This window comes from Astyanax mexicanus, chromosome 19, assembly GCF_023375975.1.
Source record: "Astyanax mexicanus isolate ESR-SI-001 chromosome 19, AstMex3_surface, whole genome shotgun sequence".
Taxonomy (NCBI): Eukaryota; Metazoa; Chordata; class Actinopteri; order Characiformes; family Acestrorhamphidae; genus Astyanax; species Astyanax mexicanus.
In genome coordinates, this window is record NC_064426.1 from 41,103,738 (window position 1) to 41,123,607 (window position 19,870).

Genomic DNA, 19,870 nt, shown 5'->3' on the forward strand with positions numbered 1-19,870 from the left:
CAGCCATTTCTCATTTTCTGCAAATAAATGCTCTAAATGACAATATATATATATATATATATATATATATATATATATATATATATATATATATATATATATATATATATATATATATACTGGATCTCGCCTAAAGCAGCCCTATCAGACAACAGCAGCTCTGACCTAAAACACACACACACACACACACACACACACACACACCTCTGTTTCTTACTCATGCGCTCTCTTGGCTTCTCTTTGTGACTCATGCTCCGGCTCTGCTGCCTCCGTGTCCTGCAGCTCCCCCCGCAGGCTGATTATAGAAACCACACCGTGACTCATCTTTGATAATGCGCTCTGATTTATGATGAAGATGAGCGATGTGACACTTTAAATATCATGATCCTGAAAGAACGGCAGACATATTTACCCTAAAGCACATCAGGCTGATGTTTTTATCAGGGTGAAGCATGTGTGCGTGCTGTATCTTTAAGCTGAGCAGATAAAACTCTATAATCAAGTCAAGTCAAATAGTTTTTATTGTCAGTACTGCATATGAACAGGAGGACATACAGATAATACAGATAATAGATATATAACATGATAAAAGAATGGGAGACACTTTATGTACTATATGAACAAAGACAAATAGACATACGTGAGACAGAAGACAATAGTGCAATAGTGATGGGGGGGGGGGGGGGGTTGATTAAGACGGGATGACAGTACAAGTATAAACAGAATCCATACAAATAAAAACAGTAGAAATATGGTATATGAGTAAAAATATGGTAAAATATGGTGCAAATATGGTATAATAATAGCTTAGTTTTTGGGGAATTAAAGTGAGTATGACAGTGCGAGTATATCAGTAGTGCAGGTATAAATTTCAGTACTGTGATTTGTTTTATACAGTTTTAGTTAATATTCTTATTCTTAGTTTTTGTTCATATGTATAATATTTTAGCTTTTACTATATATATATATATATATAGTATTCCTATTTTATGTGTATTTACGACATTATTATATATATATATATATATATATATATATATATATATATATATATATATATATATATATTCCATTTTACTGCTTTTTGACCTTGACCTTTGATCTTTTAATATCTTGATTGGCTCATATACATTTTACTCCCATTTGTCAATTTATCTTTTTATATTGTTATTATATTAGATAATGTTTTCTCACAGAAACTGCAATAAACTAAATAAATGTCATTTTCAGGCCAATTTTTATGCCATAATGAAAATAATAATAATCACAGCAATAACAGGGTAACTGTAAATCCAGCTGCAGTATTTACTGTACAAAAAATTACAATTAGAGTAAACATTGATTGACCTCCAATACAAGATAATTACTTACCAAATGTACAAACATTTACATGCAGGTTTACATTTTGTGAGTTTGAGTCAAATAAAATATTTTTAATCATATATTTCAACTTATATATATAAAATAATATATAAAATATATAGTGTTAAAATTGCATCTGTCTTATAACACCCCTTATAACACAGCAATGCTTTTACACATTACCTTTAAAAAAGCAGTTAAAGATATATTCCCACAATTCAGTTTAAATTAAAATATTTCTAAATATTCCAAATAAAATTAAATTGTTTTTAAACGAATTTGATATACTGGATCGTTCACGTTTTCCTTGCAAAGTAAGCGCAATGGCTAATATTGAAGTCAACAAAAATAATTTATGTATTTTGTATAATATATTGATGTTATAATTATTGTAACAGTAGTTATTGTAACACTAGTGTAAATATATGAATATAAATGAACATCTATTTTCGAAAAGATTTCCAGATGTCTACTATGGCTGAGTGCAGCAGCATTAGCATTAGCAGCTAACCGCTAATGCTGCCCGACAGCCCAGCACTGAGGAACTCTGAGTGTTCCAGTAAGCTGTCAGGGCAATATCAACTAGCGGTTTTTCCCACGTAGCTTGTTTTAACACAGTAAACACGCAGACTACAGTCCAATATACTCATACACTGCAGTTAGCGGCTAATGCTAATGCTGCTGCTCCTAGCCTTAGTGCTGGAGAAACTTCACTTAAAAAACTCACTCTTATAACTCTGTACTTCAGCAGAGTGTCTTCACTGCCTCCTTAATACCTGACTTAAACTAAAATTCATTTATGAGGCACACTGGAATATAAATTAAAGGAATTTAAGTGTGTCTTATAGTGAGAAATATATGGTATGTATTTGGTAACACTCAGTCCTTCCCTGTCTTTATCTGCAGCGGCGTTTCCACCACGATAGACCCGTTCTGGGACATCAGCCTGGACCTGCCCGGCTCCTCCACGCCGTTCTGGCCCCTGAGTCCAGGCGGTGACAGCGGATTGGTCAACGGCGAGGGTCACCTGACCGGCTCCACCACGCTCACAGACTGCCTGCGCAGGTACGACCACATGACCTCCATCCTTAGCCAATCATAACAGGGCTCTTGTAATCAAGATTCATACACTAATAAGCCAGAGATCACAGGAACAGGAATTGCGAGTTGTGTCCCATGATTGTTGTCATGTCCTGCGGAAGCTGAATAACGTTGCAATGACTTGTGGGATATGCCTTCATTGTTGGTTGGTGTGGTGCAGTAGATTAGGGGTGAAACGATTACTCAAGTAATTCGAGTTACTCAATTTGAAAAATGTATCGATTAATTTCCTGTGCCTCGAGGAATTGTTTATTTAATTTAAAAATGTAGAGCATGTAATTTAGCGCGGACTTTTAATGTGAAAAAGCGTGCTTCTCGTTACGTCGCCCGCGCACAGGAAGCAGGAAGTGGAGGAGGCGAAGGTTTTTGAAGCGGTGAGCAGGTAAATTTAACTTATTATTAATCAATGAGATTAACGTACCTTAATAACAAAACAGCGCTGTGCAGCGCTGATTATTATTAATAATGTCTAATGTGTGTGTATTAAGTCGAGAACTTGTCTCGAGTTAATACACACACATTAGACATTATTAATATATAATAATGTAATGTATAATAAAATATAAAAATACAGGCTTTATGTAAACAGTAAACTCAGCGCTTTGGAGTTTATAAATAAATACATGTTAAAGTGAGCTGAGCTAAAGTTACTCTGGCCAGAATGCATGGCCATGAACTAACTGTATTGTGTCATTTAGTCTTAGTGGTGTCAATTAATTAGATCTGAGTAGTGTCATGATTATTCCATGGACTTGAGGCACAACATAAAGCCAATGTTTATGCCTTTATTATTGATTAATGCCCTATATTTAATACTTACATGAAATCCTAAGTTAAAATAATTTAACTTTTTAAATAATTAAATTTATATATATATATATATATATATACATTTATTAATTTATTTTGTCTATGCATTTATTTATTTATTTGTTTGTTTGTGCATTTATTTCTAAAATCAGTTGGAGGTCAGTGAGCACAACCAGAATTAATATTAATTAATTATTATATATTAAATATTATTAATTAATGTTTTGTCTCTGTAACGTCTCACTGTCTCTCCGTCTCGTGTTCTGCAGGTTCACTCGGCCTGAGCATCTAGGGAGCAGTGCCAAAATCAAGTGTGGTGGATGCCACAGCTATCAGGAGTCCACCAAACAGCTGACCATGAAGAAGCTTCCTATAGTAGCATGTTTTCACCTGAAAGTAAGTTTCATTTGGCTGCAGAATTAAGCTTTCAACTTTTTTCAAATCCCATTTTCTCCCCAATCTACACGGCCAATTACCCACCCCCCCTCAATAGTGATGCCACAACACACGGAGGGTGAAGACGAACACCCGCCTCCTCCGACACATGTGAAGTCAGACGCCTCCTTTTTTTGAACTAGCATTTCGAGTAGCATTAATGCGCAGCGACCTGGTTCTGATACAGCAGCTCACAGATGCAGCCTTTTGCTGATCCACATCACCCTAGGAGTGATGAGGGGGAAAAAGTGCCATCTACTGTAACCACCCAGAGAGAGCAAGGCCAATTGTGTGTGCTCTCTCAGGGCTCTGGCTGCTGATGGCAAGCTGCATGACCGGGATTTGCACTAGCGATCTCCTGATTATAGTGGGAGTGCTTTAGAATGCTGGAACACTCAGACCCCCCTTTTGATCTAATTTCTAGTCTTCCAGTTTTTTTTCCAGACCTGAGTATCAGCTTTATTATGAAGTCTGTAAACTAGAAACATATTAGGAATCATGTAGTAACTTTAAAGTGTTAAACCAAAACACTCTTGCTCTTCCTTTTCTGGCGCAGTCCTGATGAGTGCCAGTTTCATCGTTGTAACATTTTTAACGGTCTTTTTTTGGGGATGCACTTGAGGATGATTTCTTGAAAGTTCTTGAAATTAACTTTTAGATTGACTGACCTTCATTTTTTTCTTTTTTTAGTTGAGTAGTTCTTGCTTCTCATAATATGAACAACTGATGCTCTCAATCTAAAAATAAGAGGCAAGAAATTCAAGTAATTCAGGTAATTTACACCCAGACAGTGTGTTATCATGGTTAGTACATTTTGCAGTGAGATTATTGATTAAGGAATAGAATGTAAAAGGATTTTTGTAGGGAAGATTAACTGGTCTGGTGTTTTAGATAAAGTAAAGTATGGCTGTTAAAGATTTCAGGCTGATTATTTGGCTGGGATTCAGCGGCGTTTCTCTGGCTGGGCGTGGGAGTCGGGCACAGATCAGTGCGAGAACTCGACAAGCTGAAGTGATGAAAAACCCGAAGGTGGCGGCTGAAGATCTGCGAGCGTCTCCTGCACTTCAGAATGTCTCTATTTATCTGTTTTCTGCAAGAAACGCTGAACTAGAACAGGATTAATGTGCCGTTAATGTATGATTTATGTAGAATAAGTTCATCTGATGCCATTTGGAGATCAAACTTCTTCTATCTAAGGTGCAGAACTAGGACAATACCTGTTTGTAGCATTTTTGCAATTATCTATCTATTAATTATACCACAGTTAGTGCCGACCCTGCAGTGTGATTGGCTGAGAGGCGTTTTATGAGTGACATTATCAGCCGGTAATGCACTGTAACCGAAGCTCTCCGTGTATTATTACCATACAGGTAACCTAGCAATGATGCAGCGCTTACAAACCAAATACAAACCAAATGCCATGTCATTATACACCACTGGGGGAGCTGGATCCCATAGGCACAGTGCAGAAATGCCATGTCTCCATTAAAATAAGCCCAGCAATTTGAAATTACGCATTATTACACACATTATCAGCCACCAATATAAGGTTAAGAGCTGTTATTATTAAAATTTATATTTTCCAGTTAATATCGGGTATTTTAAGCTGAATGTAAGGTGGACCCTTGTAATTCTGCAGGTCTTGCCGCTGGAGGGCGCCGAAGTAAACAAAACTATAATAATAAAAAAAAAAAACATTATTTATTTATTGATTTTTTTTATTTATTACTTATTTTATTTCATAGCTTTGGTCTGTTTTATATTTTTACCCTTTTAATTTATTTGCGTTTGTTTACTTATTCATTTTATATGTTTTCCATATTGTTTTTAATTTACTGATGCCCAGCCCCCTGCTCTAAGACGTTCTTTTCTTTCTCTCTGTTCGTCTCTCTGCTGTTTAGCGGTTTGAGCATTCAGCGAAGTTACGGAGAAAGATCACTACCTACGTCTCCTTCCCCCTAGAGCTGGATATGACTCCGTTTATGGCCTCCAGGTGAGCTGATCATAGAATTATTACTTATTACTTACTCACTTAAGTGTTAAATTAAAATGATATGACTCTTACAGTGCATGTTGTGTTTTATTTCCCGCAGTAAGGAGAGCAGAGTGAACGGGCAGTACCAGCAGTCTGTAGACCTCTTAAACAACGACAATAAGTACGTTCCAGTGCTCAGTTCGTATTAAATGTTTTCAGGTCGGCTCATATTTAAAGTTCCGTTTTTTTGGACTATAAGGCGCAATTAAAATTCTTTAATTTTTCCCAAAAAATAACAGTGCTCCTTATGTGTGAATTCTACCAGTCAGGTATTAAGAAGCAGTAAAGCTACTCTGCTGAAGTACAAAGTTATACAGGGGTTTCAGTAAAGTTTCTCCAGCACTAAGGCTGGGTGCATCAGTATTAGCATTAGCTGCTAACCGCAGCGCTAGATCTTTCACCGTTCAGAGGCGAGTATGTCGGACTGTAGTCTGCGTGTTTACGCTAGCTGATGGCGCTAGCTCTGGCTTACCGGAACAATCAGGGATCCTCAGTCTAGCCCTATCAGGCAGCATTTACGTCCTGCTAGCGCAGTGTTTAGCACCTAATGCTAATGCTGCTGCACCCAGCAGTGGCAGTGCGGAAAAAACTTCACTGAAAACTCACCCTGAGACAAAATACTGGAAATCTAAGCTTACTGCAAATAAACAGAAACGCTTTACTCACCCAAATAAACAGTTTTCAGGAGAGAACTCTGTGTCATAAAATTTACTGATGATCAGTGATGGTTTGGAGAGTCATGTCTGTCATCTGCTGGTGTTGATCCACTCTGTTTTATTATCAAGACTAAAGTCAGTGCAGTTTTGTTTTCCCACAAAATCTTACAGCACTTCATATCTTACAGCTTCCCTCTGATATTAACTTTTATGGAGGTGCGGACTATCTGTGCTGAATTTAATTATTTTGCTCTCTGTTCTACATCTTTCTCTCTCTCTCTCTCTCTCTCTCTCTCTCTCTCTCTCTCTCTCTCTTTCTCTCTCTCCCTCTCACTGGCAGGTATTCCCTGTTTGCAGTGGTAAATCACCAGGGCACGTTGGAAAGCGGGCACTACACCAGCTTCATCCGCCAACACAAGGACCAGTGGTTTAAATGTGACGACGCCATCATCACTAAAGCCAGCATTAAAGACGTGCTGGACAGTGAAGGGTAAGAGAATCACTGAACATGCTCATTGCTATCTTACACCTCGCCAACAGTCTATTTTCACACCTTCCGCCTGCATTGTTTAAATAGCAACAGTACTTCTGAATATATCTACACTGATGGGCGTGTTAATCTGGAAATAATGAGGTGTGTTCAGGTACATTTCTGGAGTTTTGTTTTTTTTATCTTGGCAGCAAAAAACACAGGTGTGCCACTGACTGAATACAACCTAAACAGACATCAGTCAACAGTCAGATGTTCATTGCTATCTTGGAAACGTGCACAGGCAGCAGTGAACAAACCCAACTTTTACATGAGCCATAAAACAGAATGGACGAGCGTAAACAAGCAGCTTAGTTTCCTCTGCTGAGAAGTGTTTGTTGGACATGTCCAGGTAGCTGCGCCATTAAAATAGCAATCCGCCAAAGTCAGAGCTTACCTGACTCTTAAAGCAAATGATGATCAAGTCACATGCTGATTGCTTTATTTCACATTATACCCAAAATTAAATACACCCATGATTAATTAAGAGAATTAGTACATGCCTTTTGTGCATTTCGAGCTGCGCAAGGTGTACTTTTCTCGTCATTACGATAGCAAAGACACACTGATGCCCTAAATCAAGCTTCACAATTAATAGCTCGTCTAAAGATTGCTAAAAAAGCAAAATATTATACATTTTATATATTATGATATAATATAAACTGCGTGAATAGTTTATATTAACAGGGATCAGGAATGTACTATATCTAACACAATAACATCATTATGATGTTTGCATGATATTTAGCATTTATATTTAAATATATTGACATTTTTCACACTATAAGGCGCACTGGATTATATAGCACGTTATTGGACACTAGTAAGGAATAAGGGTGTCGCCATGTTTTCCTTCTAATTCAGCAGGACTCACCACTGGGTGGTGGTGCTGGAGGGGGTTTTATTTACTAAGTTTAGTAAAGATAAGCTAAATAAAAAAAAAACTGTAATTCTTAAAAAAAAAAAAAAAGATCTTTAAAGTTAAACGAGCGCTGGATGTTAATCTACACATATTTCTCTCCTTATAAAACTGTTTATTTTGGTGACTAAAGCGCTTGTGTTTATTTACAGTACAGCTTAGATTCCTAAATTTCTCCAGCACTAAGGTTGGAGCATTAGCATTGGTGGCTAACCGCTTTCTCTTTCTCTCTAGCGGCTAATGCTAATGCTGCTCCAGCAGTGCTAGCTGGGGTTAGCAGCAGACTATAGTCCAATAATACTCACCTCTGAGCAGTGAAAGTGCTAGCGCTTAGCGCACTTAGCGGCTAATGCTAATACTGCTCCTTTCTACCTGACTGGTAGAAAGACTGGATTTTAAGATGCACTGATGATTTTTGGGAGAATTAAAGGATTTTAAGTGCACCTTATAGCCTGAAAATATATTTATAATACGTTATATGAAGGCTTTAGTGACTGATGTCTGTTTTCTCTCTTTTACAGGTATTTGTTATTCTACCATAAACAGTTCCTTGAATACGAGTAGCCTTATAACCGCCACTCTGCAGGCTGTGGAGAACAGCGTTCCTGCAGAACAGGACAGAATAAAACACGCCTACCTGAAACTGTGACTACCCATCGCCTCCCTCCCACGCGGAGCCAACCCAGAGAACTACAAATAAACCCAGAAAACTTCAAATAAACCCAGAAAACTACAAATAAACCCAGAAAACCACCATAAAACTACATATAAAACGTAAAGGAATCATATAACACATTCAGATCAGCACTGAGATCAGAGTTACTGTTACTTAACACCAAAGCCACACCCACTCTATACATTACTGAACACCAGGGACGAACTGATCTGTGAACAGAGGAAGAGGAGGAGGTGAAGGAGGTGGAGTGGGTTATGATGATGATATTATAGGACCACTGTTAAAAATTATAAAAATTAATAGACATATTATTTATATGGGACCAAAAAATCCTACAAGTTGGCCTTTTGAGAATAAAATCGAAATGTTTCAAGAATAAAGTTGAAATATTTGGAGAAGAAACTTGTAATAATTTGAAAATAACATCAGACCATTTTTAGAGAATAAAGTCATAATAATTTGAGAATAAGTTCGTAATATTTAAGAATAAAATAGGTTGACATTAAGAATAAATTCATAATATTTTTATAGTAAAAAAACAGTCCTAAAATTTGGCCTTTTGGGATATAAAATCGAAATATTTAAAAAATAGAATTTGGAGAATAAAGTCAAAAGATTGTGAGAATAAACTTGTAATAATTTAAGAATAACATCAGACAATTTTTGGAGAATAAAGTCATAATAATTAGAAAATAAAGTCGTAGTAATTTGATAATAAAGTAGGAATATAGAAAATATTCTCCAAATAGAAAATTTGGAGAATAAAGTCATAGAAATTTGAGAATAAAGTCATAATAGTTTAAAAATAAAGTCATATTAATTTAAGAATAAGGTCATAATAATTTGAGAATAATGTCAATGTTTTAAGTGTAACATCTGAATGGTTCCAGATTAGTGTCAGACTATTTTGATAATAAATTCATAATAATTTGATAATAATGTCATAATATTTTAAGACTTAAATATTTCAAGAATAACATTGGAATATTTGGAGAATAAACTTGTAATAATGTGCGAATAACATCAGAGAATTTTTGAGAATTAAGTCATAATAATTTGAGAATAACGTCTGAATATTTCCAGATCAGTGTCAAAATATTTTGAGAATAGATTTGTGATAATTTGATGATAACATCAGAATATTTCCAAAATATTGGCACAATATTTCAAGAATAAAATCTGAATATTTGACAGTATTTTGGAATATTTAGAAAATAGCGCCGAAATATTTCAAGAATAAAGTCTGAAAATATATTCAAAATTATGTTTTTTTATATTTTGAGAGCAAAACTGGAATATTTTACAAATAAAGTTGTTACCACCAGAAAACTTCTATCAACATGTTTCTCCTAAATCCATAATAGTGTGACATTTCCAGATAGAAATACCAATTTCATGGTAAAATGTTATGACTTTGTTTTAAGCATTACAACTTTATTCAAAAAATATTATGAATTTATTTTTTAATTATTATGTGTGTATTCCAAAACATTTATGGGTTTATTCTCCAAAAATAATCAAATAAAAGGACTTTATTCTGTTTAACAGTGTTTCTACATCATCATCACAGTGGGCTCATCTCAACCTTGACTACAGTATTTTACCTTATATATATTTTTTTTTTTTTTCCCTCCATGGTGCTCACATTCAGACTGACCAATCATCCAATCATTGGACGCCTGCTGGTGGGGTGGGCGGGGTTTCTGTACTGCATATGCATATTGAACTGAACTGAACTGAAAATGCAAAAAAAAGAAAGGAAAAAAAAAACAGGAAAAAGTGCAAGAAAGACAGAGTTACATGCACTCTCATTTTTGTGAGATATATTTTTTTTATTTCGTTTTTTTTTTTAAGAAATGGTTATGATGTGATATTGTTTGTGATATTTGTTATGAGAGACTGTATGAATCTGGTGTCTGGTGTTTTTGGGTCGGCTCTGATGTTGAAGATGAGAGTCTTTTCTTTAGTTTATTTTTTTATAATTCATTAATTGATTGATTTGGGGGCGGGGCATGTGTGTCCTGATTTGCATACACCAGTCTCGTTAGAGTTCAGGGTAATTTTTTATTATATATATTTTTTATTATTATTCCCCTTATATTGGTAATTTCTTGTTTCTTTTGCGTAATTTTTGGGAAAAGTGTTACAGAGCTGAAGGCGACTCTCCGAGCTCTTTGATTGGTTGATTACCTTCTGATTGATTAATTGATTAATGTATTAATTATTCTGGCTGCCTCTGCAGCGTACTGTATTCTGCTGTACTGTTCCGCTCGCTGTGCCTCCGTGTGTCCACCAGGGGGCGCCGCCGAACCTGTAGGCCTATGCAAGGCAAAGTATTAAAGGGGAAGTTCACTTTTCTTTTTTTTTTTTGGCCTGAAGGTCATGTGACTCATGGGGACCATGTTAGTGACTGCAGACTCCATACTTTTCATTTCTTTAAAATAAAGAGTATTTATTCAAACACTGCCATGCCAAAAATCATGGCATAGCAAACTGATCGTGATTTTTTACGTGTTAAATCCATGCACCGTTTCTGTAGGGAACCAAAAGTGTATCTTCTGTGGTTTATTGGTTATTATTTATATTTAAAGAGTCCATGCTCAGTAAGGGTTGAGCGTTATGGTAAAAAAAAAAAAAAAAAAAAGATCCAACTAAATATATTGTCATTTAGAGCATTTATTTACAAAAAAATGAGAAATGTCTGAAATAACAAAAAAGATGCAGAGCTTTCAGACCTCAAATAATGCAAAGAAAACAAGTTCATATTCATAAAGTTTTAAGAGTTCAGAAATAATCAATATTTGGTGGAATAACCCTGGTGGTTTTTAATCACAGTTTTTTTCATGCATCTTGGCATCATGTTCTCCTCCACCAGTCTTACACACTGCTTTTGGATAACTTTATGCTGCTTTACTCCTGGTGCAAAAATCCAAGCAGTTCAGTTTGGTGGTTTGATGGTTTGTGATCATCCATCTTCCTCTTGATTATAATCCAGAGGTTTTTAATTTGGTAAAATCAAGAGAGAGAGATTCCTAATTTTTAAATGTTCTCTTATTTTTTCCAGAGCTGTATATATTAGTGCGTCTCAAAAAAATGGAGTATCAGTTACTTTATTTCTGTAATTCAGTTCAAAATGTGAAACTCGTATATTATATAGATGTATTACACACAGAGTGATCTATTTTAAACATTTATTTCTTTTTTATTGTTTTTATTTTTTGTGATTATGAAGCTTACAGCCAATAAGAACCCAAAAATCAGTGTCTCAGAAAATTTAAATATTATATAAGACCAATTGGTACTTACTTTAGGCAGTGTGGCAAGTCCTTGTTTTATGTCATTTTAAGTGCCTAAAAGGGGGTATAGATAGATAATTTTGCTTATTTCAGGACACTTTTGGAAGATTTTGTGTCAAGAAATAATGCTCATGCTTAAAACAAGCAAAAATGATCTGCCAAAAGAATAAAACACTTTAAGTAAGAATATATTACATAAAATAAGAGAAATAAGTTTGAAATTATAAGTTTAAGAGCCGGAGCTTCAGAACCGAGACATGTCTCTGGGTTAGAATGATCTGGTTATAATGAGGTTTACTTTCAGCAGATAAAATAATGTGAGTCAATACAAAAAGGTTAGAAATAAGGTGAATATTCTCATAAAATTTTATATGAGGCGTATCAAGGAAAGGATTTTATTATTAGGGTATTATATATATTTATATATAAGGATATTATTATTATTATTAGTATTATTATGCTTATGCATTTCTTATATTTGTCCACAAGAGGGCGCTTTCTTGCCATCTTATATACAGCACTGTCCTCAATCTCATCCTTAGTTGAACCATTGTTGCAGGAGTTGTTAGCGTGCAGAGGATAGATAGTTATGCAATATATATATATATATATATATACAGAGCTCTGTATACATAGCTCTGTTTGCTATTTATAGCAATTCTATAAACTACAGACAACATTTCTCCCAAATTCCAAACAAAAATATTCTCATTTAGAGCATTTATTTACAGAAAATGACAAAAAAGATGCAGAAAAGCTTTCAGACCTCAAATAATGCAAAGAAAACAACAAGTTCATATTCATAAAGTTTTAAGAGTTCAGAAATAATCAATATTTGGAGGAATAACCCTGGTTTTTAATCACAGTTTTTTCATGCATCTTGGCATCATGTTCTCCTCCACCAGTCTTACACACTGCTTTTGGATAACTTTATGCTGCTTTACTCCTGGTGCAATAAAACATTCAAGCAGTTCACTATTCACCTTCAGTTTTTAGTAATACAGTAAATACGTTTAAGTTTTTATATTATTTTAAATGATAAGTTGATAAATAATCACATGGTTAAAGTGTTTCAGGGTGAATCCAGTATACAGTACAGTATTAAAGCAGGGTGATTCCTGGAAGCTGAAAGCTTTATAACGGCTGAACACAAAGCTTCTTACAGCACTGCGCTCAGCACACATCTTCAGATTAAAAACCTTCCTTTCTACCTATTTTTATCAGAAACACTGAAAAAAAAAATTATAATAATGCTTTAAAGTTATATTAATAAAAAATAATAATGAAAAAAGCAATTAATTAGTTCACTTTCCAATAATGATGTATTATATACATTATAATAGTTAGGACATTATTAATAACTAGAAAGGGAAAGTTTGTGAACGAACTTTAAGTTGGCCTGGAGAAGTGCGCTAATAATGTTGAAAAGTTAAAATGGTTGCTAAGCTGTTTCTGTCTGAAGCTTGTGAACAGTGGTTGCTATGCTGTTGACTTTCAACGAAATGGTAAAGTCCAAAACGTTTTGGCTAACATGGTGAAATGCTAATAATTGTCTGATATAGTAAGCTGTTGCTAAGTGGTTGTTAGGCAGTTGATATCATTTCTAAAGTGGTTGCCAAGCGGTTGCTAGGCAGCTGCTAACGTATTCCAGGTGGTTGCTAGGCAGTTGCTATAATTTTTAAAGTGGTTACTAAGCGGTTGCTAGGCAGTTGCTAACATATTCCAAGTGATTGCTCAGGTGTTGCTAAGTAGTTGCTATGCAGTCGCTATAATTTCTAAAGTGGTTGCTAGGCAGTTGCTAACGTATTCCAGGTGGTTGCTAAGTGGTTGCTAGGCAGTAACTAACGTATTCCAGGTTGTTGCGCAGGTGTTGCAAAGTGGTTGCTAGGCAGTCGCTATCATTTCTAAAGTGGTTGCTAGGCAGTTGCTAACGTATTCCAGGTGGTTGCTAAGTGGTTGCTAGGCAGTTGTTAACGTTTTCCAGGTGGTTGCTAAGGTGTTAATAATTGGTTGCTAAGGGGTTGCTAGGCAGTTGCTAACATATTCCAAGTGATTGCTAAGTGGTTGCTAGGCAGTAACTAACGTATTCCAGGTTGTTGCGCAGGTGTTGCAAAGTGGTTGCTAGGCAGTCGCTATCATTTCTAAAGTGGTTGCTAAGCAGTTGCTTGGCAGTTGTTATTGTTTTCCAGGTGGTTGCTAAGGTGTTGCTAAGTGGTTGCTAGGCAGTTGCGAACAAATTCCAGGTGGTTGCTAAGATGTTGCTAAGTGGTTGCTAGGCAGTTGCTATCATTTCTAAAGTGGTTCCTAAGTGGTTGCTAGGCAGTTGCTAACATAATCCAAGTGGTTGCTAGGCAGTTGCTAATGTTTTTTAGGTGGTTGCTAAGCGGTTGCTAGGCAGTTGCTAACAAATTCCAGGTGGTTGCTAAGGTGTTGCTAGGCAGTTGCTATAATTTCTAAAGCGGTTGCTAGGCAGTAACTAACGTATTCCAGGTTGTTGCGCAGGTGTTGCAAAGTGGTTGCTAGGCAGTCGCTATCATTTCTAAAGTGGTTGCTAGGCAGTTGCTAACGTATTCCAGGTGGTTGCTAAGTGGTTGCTAGGCAGTTGTTAACGTTTTCCAGGTGGTTGCTAAGGTGTTAATAATTGGTTGCTAAGTGGTTGCTAGGCAGTAACTAACGTATTCCAGGTTGTTGCGCAGGTGTTGCAAAGTGGTTGCTAGGCAGTCGCTATCATTTCTAAAGTGGTTGCTAAGCAGTTGCTTGGCAGTTGTTAATGTTTTCCAGGTGGTTGCTAAGGTGTTGCTAAGTGGTTGCTAGGCAGTTGCGAACAAATTCCAGGTGGTTGCTAAGATGTTGCTAAGTGGTTGCTAGGCAGTTGCTATAATTTCTAAAGTGGTTCCTAAGTGGTTGCTAGGCAGTTGCTAACATAATCCAAGTGGTTGCTAGGCAGTTGCTAATGTTTTTTAGGCGGTTGCTAGGCAGTTGCTAACAAATTCCAGGTGGTTGCTAAGGTGTTGCTAGGCAGTTGCTATAATTTCTAAAGCGGTTGCTAAGTGGTACTGCTTTTAAAGTTCTTGAAATTTACCTACTTTACTTTAACTGATGCTCTCAAACCTTTACATTAAGAGACAAGAAATTCAAGTAATTAACTCTTGATGAGTTCAGCACAGCTGTTAACTGAAAGCCTGAATTCCAGGTGACTATACCCTTATAAAACTGACTGAACATGTGCAGAACCTTTAAATTATTAAATTATGAAAAAAGACAGAAATGAAATAAGAAATAAAATAAGTTTTTTTAATAAGCAGAAATCTTCACACACTGACATGTTAAACATGGGAAAAGGCACACTGAACAACAGGCGAACTACACTTCTATAAGGTGGGGGTTATCACACCAATAAGCCCATTAATCAATAATCAATAATCAATACTGGGAGCTGGAGATTGATCTGCCCTCAGCAGGTATGAGTTCTGAAGCTGCAGTCTGAGGGAACATGAGGACCTAGCTCAGCCTAGGCATCATCACATTCTAGCCCTTCACAAATCTGACATCTCCATAATCGCTCACCGACCAATCAGACGTGAGCGTGGATCTTCATATCGTAATGTAAAAAAAAACACATGCTAAACGTTTATATAATGTTTAAACTGATCTGATCTGATTTATATACAAGAAACATACCCAGAATTTAAAAAATGATACTTCATCTTTTATCTGCTTTATATCAACTTTAATTTTCCTGCATTTCAGCCCGGCTACAACCTTCAGGCATTTACCACAACGTTTAAAGAACGTTTTTTCATCAGGTTTTGAACGTTTTAAAAAGGTTTCAGGAAGATTAGCCTGCAATGTTACAGAAATAAAAGGGACGTTGCCGCAATGTTACCAGAATGTTGCTTAAAAGCATAATTAAATAAAAATGTTCTAAGAACATCTAGAAAACATGAAGGATTGGAAGTTCTAAGACTGTTACAGAAATAACGTTCCAGGAACGTCCTAAAAACATGTGACATAATAATAGTTCACATTACAATATTCTTTAAATGTTTTCACATAACATTCCCGGCTAGACACTAATATTTTGGAAATTTTAAAAGTACAGTAACATTCTCAAAACTAAAAATTAAAACACTGACACTAGTGACATTGCAGCAACGTTACCAGAATGTTGTTTAAAAACGTTAAATTAAAGAACGTGACTTAATAATCGTTCACATTAAAACGTTTTTGAAATGTTCACATAACATTCCCAGCTTTCCCAAGACTAAAAATTAAAACCCTGACAGAAGTGACATTGTGAATACGTTTCCAGAATGTTGTTTTAAAAAAAAAAAAAAACATTAAATAAAAACATTCTAAGAACATTCAGAAAACTTGACTGATTGGACGTTCCAAGAATGTTACAAAAGTAATGTCCCACTAACTTTTTGTAAATCGTTCACATCACAACGTTTTTAAAACATTTTCACACAACTTTCCCAGCTAGAAGAATACTAACATTATGGAACGTTTTAAGAAAGTTTTGCAACATTTTGAAAATGTTCCAAAAAGGTTAGAGTGTAACGTTACGTTCCAAAAATGTTACAGAAATAAGTTTCCAGGAACGTTCTGAAAATGTGTGACATCATAATTGTTTATGTCATCTTGGCATCATGTTCTCCTCCTCCACCAGTCTTACACACTGCTTTTTGATAACTTTATGCTGCTTTACTCCTGGTGCAAAAATTCAAGCAGTTCAGTTTGGTGGTTTGATGGTTTGTGATCATCCATCTTCCTCTTGATTATATTCCAGAGGTTTTTAATTTGTAATTGAATTTGTAAATGTAAATCAGATCATCTTTAATCTTTAAGCAGATTTATGATATAAGAGCAGGACAGGGACAGATCTGTACAGTCTAGCAGCAGGTCGGTTAGTGTAAAACCGGCAGTAACTCTATAATTAAATACTCAGGATTAATCAGGATAAACGAGGAGAATTCACTTCAGCTATATACCTCAGTATACACCCACATGCCAAAGGTCACGGGACAGCAGTATGTAAACTGATCACATGATCATGAAGTGTTACTTCGGGTTGGGAATCTTGAGAACATCCAATAACAAACTATATGTAAAGTATAAGTAATGAGGTGATGAGGTGCTATCTTGTGAGGGAGGAGCAAGGTCAGATAGTGGGTGCAGATGGATGGGATATTACATTTTTATTGGGAATAATTTTTAAAAAGCATTACAGCCCACAGTAGACAGTGCAGTGCAGTGGATGGTAATAATGAGGTTGACCAGCAGCTTCCATAATAACTATAATAAATAATTGTAATTTAAAAAATATATATATAATAATATAATATCATAATAATTGTTTCAGTATAATTTTTTGGATGATATATTGCAATAAACAAATATATATATATATTTTTTTATTTATATGTATTTCATATGACTCATTTTATGTCAGTGATATTAAAATTAAAGTAATAAAAATAAAATATAATAACATAATAATGCAATTAAATCCTTTTAAAAAGCTTCCAAATATTTTTTAGCGATACATAAATCGTTAAAAAAATAATACAAATTTGTACTATATTTCGTCTTAATAATAATTGCAATAAACAATATTATTGTATTTTTATGAGATATTTTATGCTACTAATATAACAATAATGTATAATTACCTTTTGAAAGAGGTTTATTATATAATTATATATTTTTTATTTACTATTTAATAAAAAATAAGTTTCAGACACTGCAATCTCACTGCAATGTCTTACTGATAATAATTGCAATTAACAAAGTTATTGCCTTTTTAAAGATTTTTTATGTCACTAATATAATATATATATATATATATATATATATATATATATATATATATATAAATCTTAAAAAAATTATCTTTTGAAAGAGCTTTTAATTTTATTTTTTTTATTATTTAATAAAAATGTGTCTTAATAATAATTGCAATTAACGATATTATTTTTTAGTCTTTTTTTTAAATACATTTTATCTGACTGATATACTAATAATATGTAATAATACCAAAATAATGGAATTAGATCATTTTAAATAGCTTTTAAAAACGTTTAATTGTTTATTACTCAACTATTTAATGAAGAAATTACTGCAATCAGAATCTGAAAAAATGTTTAAATATTCTAAATAAATAAATCCTGCAGAGTTTATAGCGCTACATCAAATACAGACTGATTAAATGTCAAATTAAAAGTCACTTTACATAGGAACAGACTGCTGTGTCAAAATAAAAGTCAGTACTCAGGCATACGAATAAAACAAAGCAGTGTTTTCAAATGTTTTCAAATAAAACGCTAAAATTAAAAATATAATAAAATATGTCAGCAATAGCAACAACCTCAAGATAAATATATGTAAAAGCTAAATAATGTGATAACTAAATTAAAAAGAGGAGTTATTGGTTAATAAACTGATTAATAGACCTATTTAATTTGTTAAAGCTTTAATGAATGGGCACTATTGGAGTTCATGTTTATATATTGTACAATATATAAGTACAATATATCACGTAATTATTGTGACCAGTGGCTTCTGGCTTAAACTGTCCATTTATGACCTTTAATGGGACATGACTGAAAAAAGAAGGTCAGAAGTCATGGGACACTTGCATGGCATTTGGCGTGTCAGTGTATACTTCGATATACAGTTTATACATAGAAGGTCTTTGCAAATACTGTTTTCTACTATTCTACAATTTTACATCACATTTCTGTTTTTACATGAAATAAAATGTGTAAATAAACCGTTTCATCAACAAGATACAAAACTGTACATTCTGGCTGAACAAAATAGACATTCAGTCCAATTCTGTAGATAATAAACATTCGTTTGTGGTGCCGTTTTTAATCGTAGGCACCTTTTTACATTTCCCAGCAGTCCGAAAGTCTGACTAGCGTGGACGGCACTTGGATTAGTAACAGTTTGAGGGCTTTAAAACAATCATTTCTTAGGAACTGTCAGTAAATTCCTTCAGTACGTCCATTTCTTTCAATTTGTGAGACGAAAAAATAAGAAAATGATCCATCAAATGGTGCAAATCAATGAGTGCTGCAGAAATACAGAAATTCAGAAATACATTGCGCCACTATAGGGGTACACTGAGAAAAATGATCAGTAAAATTAGCTTTAAAAAGGTTTAGCAACTTTCTGCATTTGCTTCTTTTTAGTAAATTTAATTTCAGATAAATTTAAGTAACTTCAACTCGGTTTCGAGACATAAATAGAGTTACACAGAGTAAATAAGTGAACTGAACTTCAGTCAATCCTTTCTTTTAGTAAACTTTACTTCATTTATTTTTACTGAATCAATCCTTTCTTTTAGTGAACTTTACTTCATTTATTTTTTACTGAATCAATCCTTTCTTTTAGTAAACTTTACTTCATTTATTTTTACTGAATCAATCCTTTCTTTTATTAAACTTTACTTCATTTATTTTACTGAATCAATCCTTTCTTTTAGTAAACTTTACTTCATTTATTTTACTGAATCAATCCTTTCTTTTAGTAAACTTTACTTCATTTATTTTTACTGAATCAATCCTTTCTTTTAGTAAACTTTACTTCATTTCTGCACACAGTATTACCTATTTACAATTACTTCATTTATACAATATTACTCAAATAATTTATGATACATAATATATTATAATTCCTGAAATGTAAATATTTTTAGTTAAAACACACATATTACACTGTCTCAACACATGGATGGGATATAATACATTCTTTATACTAGTAAACTAAAAATAATATATTACATGCCGTCCATTTGTTGAGACAGTGTAATATGTGCGTTTTAACAAAAAATATTTTAATTTCAGTAATATTGTATAAATTAAGTAACTGTAATTAGGTAATATTGTATGCAGAAATGAAGTACAGTTTACTAAAAGAAAGGATTGATTCAGTAAAAATAAATGAAGTAAAGTTTACTAAAAGAAAGGATTGATTCAGTAAAAATAAATGAAGTAAAGTTTAATAAAAGAAAGGATTGATTCAGTAAAAATAAATGTAGTAAA

General features: G+C 34.1%; 1 protein-coding gene across 1 annotated transcript in view; it reads left to right on the forward strand.

Annotated features, from left to right (window-relative positions):
• LOC103037145 (ubiquitin carboxyl-terminal hydrolase 22) overlaps window positions 1–11,026 on the forward strand; it is a 40,481-nt gene extending 29,455 nt beyond the window's left edge. Inside the window, exons 8-13 of the mRNA XM_049467642.1 lie at window positions 2,269–2,427; window positions 3,543–3,669; window positions 5,610–5,701; window positions 5,802–5,864; window positions 6,740–6,889; window positions 8,369–11,026. Of these exons, the coding sequence (XP_049323599.1) occupies window positions 2,269–2,427; window positions 3,543–3,669; window positions 5,610–5,701; window positions 5,802–5,864; window positions 6,740–6,889; window positions 8,369–8,411 (634 nt within the window). The 3' untranslated portion in view covers window positions 8,412–11,026. The remainder of the gene's footprint in view (window positions 1–2,268; window positions 2,428–3,542; window positions 3,670–5,609; window positions 5,702–5,801; window positions 5,865–6,739; window positions 6,890–8,368) is intronic.
• The last annotated feature ends 8,844 nt before the right edge of the window (window positions 11,027–19,870 follow it).